Source organism: Pseudonaja textilis, chromosome 1, assembly GCF_049901715.1.
Source record: "Pseudonaja textilis isolate UNSWEBS1 chromosome 1, rPseTex1.2, whole genome shotgun sequence".
Taxonomy (NCBI): Eukaryota; Metazoa; Chordata; class Lepidosauria; order Squamata; family Elapidae; genus Pseudonaja; species Pseudonaja textilis.
Window position 1 is genome coordinate 70,278,951 of NC_141990.1, and position 8,943 is coordinate 70,287,893.

Here is an 8,943-nt window from a genome sequence, read left to right on the forward strand (position 1 = left end):
TGCCATACTTGGGGAATCAAAGCACTCAGTTAATCAGTTTTCTCTGGATTATGCTTCCCCATCTCCTAACATAGAAACTGGTAATTACAGAAACTGTATAGAATGCCAAAATAACTAAGGGGCACAGCTAAACACTTGATGAAATGCATTTCTCTTGCATAGTTGTAATGTAATCTGAAATGCTTTTATATTTGGAATCTTGGATCCTAACTTGAGTACTGTTTTTGAAAGAGGGATTTCCTGCCTAATCTTTTCCAACAATCCTTTAAACTCTCTCGGAATTCTTTATACTAGCATGAGATTTCATAAAATGGGTTGCAGCATAATAAATCATGATTTTCAGCACACAGTAACAAAATATTTAAATGATCAATGTTACTTGGTTCATAGCACAATGTATATGCACAAGATAGCAGAAACATCAGCAAGTCATTTTAAATTTTTAATAGATTAAAGCAAACTCAGTAACATATCAAACATTACTGCTTTGCTTTAATTAACAAAAATCACAAGAAATATAAACTTTCTTAATCAAAAAAACGTTCATCATGGAAATGGACTGGAGTGGAGGAATATATTATATAATACCATAAGATAAAACCAAACTGTTCTATCACCAGATTTTATGCAAAAGGCCAAACATAAATAGGGAAGTTTAATTTAGATTCCTTCTATAGTGAAAACTGACACTTCGTATGAATGCTCATACGAAGCGTTCCTACTTATATCTACTTAAAAAGGTCTAAACAAAAATGCCATCTCACAACATTTTAATACAAGGAAGCAACTACTGGTCCTCTGGCTTGGTTTCTATCATAATCTGGAAATCGGCAGCTAAAGCCAACATTAGTTCATTGTTTCAATGCAAGTGAATTCTGACATGCAATTTTTCCCTTGGCACAACATAAATAACTTCGGGACAAATGCCAATTCTGCCATCCTGCAATAGACACAACGCCGAAATGTTGGAAATCAAAATGGGAATCCAATGTTATATTCCATACTGACTCCATCTTAGTAACTTAGGTATAAAGTGTAGCATATTCATATGATTTTGTCTTTTGATTTAAATAACAATAGCAGAACAATAATTGGAAAGGTGTGAGAGATAACAAGCTGTTACTGTACAATTCTTGTTCTTACCATTCAAATACCAATACAATTAAAAATGCTCAGAGTATCTACTTAAAAATTCTGGAATAAAATAACAACAAATAAAATCTATGTTGAAATCATAATTTGGCAGCCTATCAGTTACACACAGACAAAGGCATACTGTAATATTAGTTCTTAAATTGTAAAGGCCTATAGTTATTAGGTACTAAACAGGATAATATAAAAATGGTGTATTAATTGAATGTTATAATGGATTATTCATCAGGTTCCAGCCAAGTTTAGTGCTGCTGCGCAGAACCTACCTACCTACCTAATGTCTACAATCTGTTGGTCTTTAAACTGAAGGTAATTGGTGTTGGAACAGTCAGGTTACTTATTATCTAGAAAATAAATTTTGCTCCAACGTCTGTATAAAAAGAGCAGTGAAGAAGGATATGTCCAGAGGTTTTCACCTCTCCATAATCACAAGGACGGAGTTTTTCAGCCACTGATATCCTTTTATATTTGCTATCCAAGATGGCTAAGGGAAGTCTATGGCATCATGCAAGCGAAAAACACTTTCTGGTGATTCATTATCTTTAACCTGCTAAGATAACAGGCAAGAGTGATTTGCTCTTACCAAAGATTTGATCACTACTTTTTAGGACCAGTATACCTAGCAAATTCTTCAAAAGAAACGAGAACAATTTTTTTGCATGAATTATAAACAATACATTCATATTATTATCCTTTTACTACCTAAGTACTATAAGTTGTGAACTAGCTAATTTTTCTAAATTGTTTAGAAAGACATATTTTGAAAGTTTATCGCTCTCTTTTTTTAATATCAAAAATGTATCTGGCCAAAAAGCCAAAACTGAGCAATGTTCCTAGCATGAATTCATATTTTACTTCTGTATAAGAACACCAGCATTCTGTACAGTACTGGTATTGAAAGATCCCCTTTACCTACTAATATAATTAGTAAACACTTCATTTGGTTGCTTTATACTTGGATATGCACTTATCTGCATACAGGGCACAACAAGGTTAATGTATCAAGAGTATTAATGTATTAATCCCATGTTTTCTGGAAGTTGATTCAATTTAGTTGGGAACTTTAACCTGCATCTTTAATCACTAGCACCAGACAAAAATTCATGTCTATATTGGCTTCCCTTTATGCTATGCCATTTTTACACCTGCTATAAAAAAGAAAAATGATTGACTTTTCCTTGAAGCTACTGAATATATGCTAAGGTTAATGTATCATTTTTCTCTACTTCTAAAAAATATTTCTTAAGTGCTAAATATTACTAATGTATATTTTGAGAATGCATGACTGTGTTCATAATTTTTTTTTTAATTTTCTGCAGACATACCATTTCATAGATAGGATTCAATCATGTTATACAAAACATGTTATACAAATTAACAATAGGTGCAATTACCTGAAAATAGTGCAAACTGAAGACACAACAATTATGACAAAGTGCTAAAAAACCCAGGAAGCATTAGGTTTGGATCTAAAATTTAAAAATTATGAAGCTAAACTTAAAATTAATGTTATTACCACAGATCAGAATAATATTATAGGAAAAATAACTCTGTTAAGATTAACATATAACTGGGCATTGCATTTGAAGTAACTAGTATTTTTCAAATCATGTTCTGGAAATTTGCTTTTTTTGTGGAAACCTTGTTTTTTTAAAGTATGTATTTTACTGAACAATTTTTCCTTTGCTGATAGCTATAACTCTCTTAAATTCCAAACTACATAAAAACCCTGGTTTGCTTAAGAATTATTGTCTTAAGTAGTCTATAATCAATTATAGTTTACTTGTTTTCTAGTGACCATTAGTTATTTTTTGTTTTATTATTAGTTTGAAACAATAATTAAGAGACAAATTACAAATTGGACAATTACTTTACGCACGCTAGATCATTTCCTATGCTCAATGAGAATAGATTTTATATGAACAGGAGACCTTTACATCATATGAAAACTGCCCTTGAATTTCAGGGGCAGCTAAATCACAGAATGTGGAAGATCTGGAGACAGCTAAAACTAAGGAAAAAAAATAACCAACCAAAAATAACCAGCACAGAGCTGAAAAGTCTGAGTTGTGCATTAATCTGAAAAAATATCTGTGCATCCTAAAAAAACCTATACTTGTTTTAAAAAAGTCAAAATTCCTTTAAATCTTTTCTTATAAAACATTATTTTCTCTTCGATTTTACCATTACTATTGATTGCTACATTGTGTATCCTGGAAGCTTGTTTATTAGTAATTCACTGATATGTTTACACTGATTTGTATTATTCATCTTTCCGAAGCTATCCTCTTTTTCATTGCCAGGTGTTTTGCTTTCTTCTAGACCACTAAATTCAAGGTCAGATATACTAGAGGGCAAGTAAGAGCTAACTTGAGATGTCCTTGCAGAATGGCTGTTTTCTACAGATGACTGGCTTTTTACTATGTTACACTTTTTATCAGGCTGTATTTGTTTGTCCTCAAAAATCTGTGTAACTTTTTGCTTTTGCTTTTCTTGAATTACAAGTTGGTCTCTTAAAGTTCTTGCAAGGCAATCATCATCAAATTTGTTCAATCCAGTGCCTAATTTGTTTTTGTTAGATTTTAAGTCATATGTCTTTTTAAGAGTCTGAACAGGAGATATAGCTGAAACCTTCGGAAGAAGAGGTGAAATACATTTAGCAGGAAGACTTCTGGAATTTTTAGAGCTGGAGTCAATGCCTGACTGACTGTGATCTGAGCTTATAGATAAAGGTTCAGGACTGTTCTCTGGAGCTTCAAAGCTTGCACCACAACTGTCAATACTGGTAAAATCTTCTGAATAGGCTGCATTTTCAGAAGTAACTACTAAACTATCTGAATTCTGACGTTCATGACTCTTTTCCAAGTTATTGGTGCGTCTATCTTTAAATATATATGGAATGTTACAATCACGTTGCAAACATTTTTCTATCTCAGCATCTCCTGGGTTTTCAAGGGCTTCAGTGTCCTGTAAAAAGACTCTTGGCAGATGGACTTCCAAGCTCTTCAAATCAACACTTTCAGACAAGTACTTCCCTTTGGCATTGTCTTTATTCTTCACACAGCTGGCCCCAAATTTTTTGGTAATACGAGAGCTTATTTTCTTTGTGGTCATAGAGCTATTTCGGCCAACACTGCTTTGTATTAAAGTCTCAACATTTTCATTAATTTGAGCATTTTGATCAGAGATGCTTTTTTCATCATATTGTCCAAAAGATTTTGGATGATAGTTAAGGGAGCCCTTGAATATTTTTTCTTTAGTCAAAGAGCTTTTACCTTTTTTTTCAAACGATATGTCACCATTTTTTTTCCTACGATGTTCTCTCTTTTCATGAACCTTCAACATTCCCGGACTAGATCGCTGAACACGAAGCTTTAATGTATTCGTCAGCCCATTAGAGAATTTCCTTCTATTGGGAGAATTTTCTTTCGGATTAACTTTTTCAGGGCTTACAGGTCTTTCAGTGTATACTGGTTTTGTAAAAGATTTGCCAGGACAGATAAGAGACATGCCTTTTAAAGGATCTGGGCGATTTCTTTTTAATTTAGGGCTAGGTGATCTTCCTCTTTCTTTGCGATGTGGGGTGTTCTTCTTATCATCCCAGCAGGCACACAGATTCTTACCATTACAGGGTAAGATTTTTGTACCTTCTTCTGCATTTTGATATAGCCATGCCAACTGAGGATGCACAGTAGAGGGTCCTGGTGGTAGGGGCTGGCTATTTAGCAAGGAGAGTTCTACCAGCAAAGCATTCAGTAGAGGCAACTGACATAGTGTCTGCCTGAGTTGTTCGGAAGTACCCGGTGTTGGTGTGTTGGTGAGTAAGGGTGACAGAGCCTTCTCAGCACTAACGGCAGGCTCCCCCTTAACAAAAGGTAAAGAAGTTTCTTCTTTGGGAAGTGAATCTTGAGCTGTCATGATTATCACTCTTGTTGCTGCTTTAGGGCTGGGGAAGCAACTTTCCGTTTGATGACTGTAATACATTGGTGGGGGATAAAAGGCATTGTTGTCCAGCTCTCCTGCGATTTCTTCTCCGCTTGAGCTATCGGAAAAGGGCTCCGGCTCTGGATCAGGGCTGCTTAAGGACCCCCGGCTGCCACCGTCTGGGGCAGGGTCCTGCTCCTCCTCTCCTTCCGAGATGAACTCCAGACTGAGCCTCCGTTCCGCCGCTCTCCCCCGCGGACCGTCTCCAGCGAGGCCTTCGTCCACCGCCCCCCCTTCATCGAACTGATCGAGGGGCGAGGAGCCCAGGCTGTGGAGGCGGTAGCTCAGCGCCAGCTCCCCCACTGGTTCTCCCAGGAGGTCGCGCACCGGGAAGTGGCCCCTTCCAGTCGCCGGCCCGGAGCCAGGCAACAACTCCTCGGCGGCGGCCGCCAGAGAGATGCTGGACGAGCCGAGCAGGCGGGCGGGACCCTGGTTGGGAGGCAGGGCCAGCAGCAGCGCGTGGAGCGGAGAGCGCCGCAAGAGGCCCTTCAGAGCGTCCGGCCGCAGCTTGAAGAGGCACGACTTGCCCCGCCCGAAGGGCACCACCGGCCAGGACGTGGCCTGCGGGGCGTGGACCAGAAGGGTCGGGAAGTCGAGCAGCCGGAGAGCCACGGACGGCAGGAAGGGCCCGCTGTCCGGCAGCAGCGACGGCAGCAGCCGCGGTTGCACTCGCGCTGACTCCACCAGCAGCTCCAACGAGAACAGACGCTCCCCGCAGCCATCGCCTCCCTCCATGCCAGCCCGGCGGGAAGGCGCCCCAGATGGCCTCTCAAAGGCAGGAAGGCCGCGGCTCTCGCGAGACTTGAAGGCAAACCGCGCGACAGCCGGGTCACGGCCTCCCTGTCTATAATGATCGCTATGGAAGCGGCGCCCCTCCGTTGTCTAGCGACTGTTTGCCGTCGCTGCGCTTGAGCGCGTGCGGAGGGAGGAGGGGGGAAACGGGGGCGCCAAGGCCTCTGGGAATGCGAGCGCCTCGTGCGAGAGTCGCAGCCAGGCGCTTCGAGAGCCGCTGGCTGAGGGAGGGCAGGGAGGTGCTACCGCAGGCGTCTCTAACCTTGGCAACTTTAAGACTTATGGACTTAGGAACTCTGGGAATTGAAGCCCATAACTCTAAAAATCGCCCAGGTTGGAGACCCCTGTGCTAGACTTGCAGGGGTCTCCAACCCTCGCAACTTTAAGCCTGGCAGACTTCAACTCCCAGAATTCCCCAGTCAGCAAAACTGGCTGGGGAATTCTGGGAGTTGAAGTCCGCCAGGCTCAAAGTTGCTCAGTGGAGTGGAGACCCCTTTGCCAGAGCAGCGGTCACCAACTGGTGGGCTGTGAGTAAATTTTGGTGGGCCAAAGAGAAATCTCACCCCCAGAGCACCCCCACAAAGCAATTAATCCAAGCTGCGCAGAAACACAAGGCTGCGCCGCCCATGGGAACCCTCCCTGGCCACTCACTCCTTACCTGGTAAACTTGCCCCTTAAATTGGTATTTTTCCTTTTTCCGACCATCATCTGTTCTGCTATGCCGGAGATTTAGATTAGCTAGGAAGCAGGAAATGGTTGGATTTCTTGCTTTCTAGTTAGTCTTTAGATCTTCGGCTCAGCACAGCCAAACCTCCCTTAGGATTGAAGGTTTGCTTGCAAGCAAATTCAGTGCAGACTCATGGCAAGCAAATTTGAGAGATTGAGCTAGCCAATGGCAGATAGATAGATAGATAGACCACTGGATGATTCTGTGAGCAACTCAATCTGCCTGCTTTGCCTGATTTGGGGTAAAAGTTGCTTTTTTTAATAAAAAAATTGATATTGACATGCATGGTGTGTTGTGAGTTAATTTTATGAGTTTGCTTGCAAGCAAATTTTATGTGACAGACTGAGCTAGCCAATGGCAGATCTCTGAATAGATAGATCTCTGAATGAATCTGTGATTCTGTGAGCAACTCAATCTGCCTGCTTTGCCTGATTTTGGGTAAAAGTTGCTCTTTTTTATAAAAAATTCAATATATATATATTTATAATATTTACATACAAGCCATGCCCAGCCAGTCACATGACCACCAACCCACACCCACAAATTAGGCCATGCCCCACAGAACCAGTTAGTGGTCCCTGGGATCTAAAATTATGAGTTTTTTGGCCCCTGAGGTCCAAAAGGTTGGCGACCCCTGTGCTAGAGAACATTTCCGAATGGTGAAAGTTGCCTTCAGGCTGAAGTCTCAAAGTTGCTTTTTTAAGTGGCAACTGGACCTTCTGGTTTTTCTTTGAAGACGTTTTGCTTCTCGTCCAAAAAGAGCTGAAGAAGCTTTTCTTGGATGAGAAGCTAAACGTATTCAAAGAAAAACCAGAAAGTCCAGTTGCCTCTTAACAAAGCATCTTTGAGACAACCATGACCAGGATGACTGAGAATCTCCGTAGACTTCAGGCTGAAGGTCTAGACTGCGCAGTTGTCCATGGAGATAAGGAATTACGAGTTGAACACTTTGACTGTGCTGCCCTGCCAGTCTCTGGAGCGCTAACAATTCCTGAAAGCTGCCTGTGCTGTTATTTGCTAAAGCTCTAGAGCCCAAGAATACTTAAAAAAAACATTTTTATTAGATTATAGAATAAAATACAAAAATATGAAAGCAAGTAATAGGACACAGTGGGGAGGAAAAGGAGAAAGAAAAGTGGGTGGGAAGGAGAAAATAAAAAATATCATTGACTTTCAACTCTCTCCATTGCAGTAGAATAAAGCATTAACATCGAACCTCAACATCTTACTTTTCCAAAACAATATAAAGTAGCTATTTCTATAACAACAAATCAATCTAATAGGTAAAATCCAAAATCAAAGTTTCATTTTTTTTCCACATCAAGCACAAAGTCCAGAAGCAGTGTCCATATAACAACAAAAGTACTTATCTTCTTTTCTTTAATCAAACCAGTCAACTTAGCCATCTCTGCAGCTCCATTAACTTCTGTAACCATTTGTCTATGGTGGGAATCAAACTCTTTCCATTTTTGTGCATACAGTAGTCTTGCTAAGAGTCTAAGAGTTCAGCATCTGTCATATTAAGGAACCTCTCCATTTTTGCTGCAGAATAGAATCCAATGGTTCGATTGTAATATTTTGCATACCGAGGGATAATTAAAAGGGTTCTTCTCGCATTTTTATGCTTCACAACATACTCATTTTCTGTGTGCAGAACACTCTACACTGAGAAGAAATAAAAATCTAGCTGAAAATGAATGTATTTGTATTTATCTCTTGCTTTCTCCCAATAAAGTAATATGTGTATGAATGGAAGTCTTTTTATTTTATTTATTTTTATTTTATTCATTTTATCCTCACAATAACCCGATAAAATAGATTAGATTGCAAGATACTGATTAGCTTAAAGTCACCCACTTGATTAATGTGTTTCTGTCACTCATTATAGTACTGTATTCATAATACTCTTCTAAATGATGTGCACAATCCATGCATGTTTAAATTCTTTAATTTAATTTAATTTAATTTAAATTCTTTAAAAATTGAACATGTGATCATTGCTTTCTGGTTAAGATAAACAGTAAAACAAATACTTAATTTTCCTTAATTGTACCCAGTATTTGTGCTTTTTCTATGCAGGCTTGCTTGAATCAATGATTGTTAGTTGATAATTACATGTTTTCACTGGTATACCTATACTCATATATGCAAATGGTGCTGAAAATGGATGAGGGTGTAGGAGTGGCTATATATTTTTTCTGGACACTGGACACACTTTAGAAATGATACCGAAAAATTGGAGTAGATTCCAAGAATGGCAAAGAGGATTATTAGTAATTAAGTCCTAA

At 39.4% G+C, this 8,943-nt stretch overlaps 1 protein-coding gene across 1 annotated transcript; it reads right to left on the minus strand.

The window, feature by feature from the left end:
* Window positions 1–429: 429 nt before the first annotated feature.
* Window positions 430–6,038, minus strand: MAP10 (microtubule associated protein 10). Its single transcript, XM_026705194.2, has one exon. It carries the CDS (start codon window positions 5,869–5,871, stop codon window positions 3,352–3,354), a length of 2,520 nt encoding a protein of 839 aa, XP_026560979.1. The 5' UTR covers window positions 5,872–6,038; the 3' UTR covers window positions 430–3,351.
* Window positions 6,039–8,943: the final 2,905 nt, after the last annotated feature.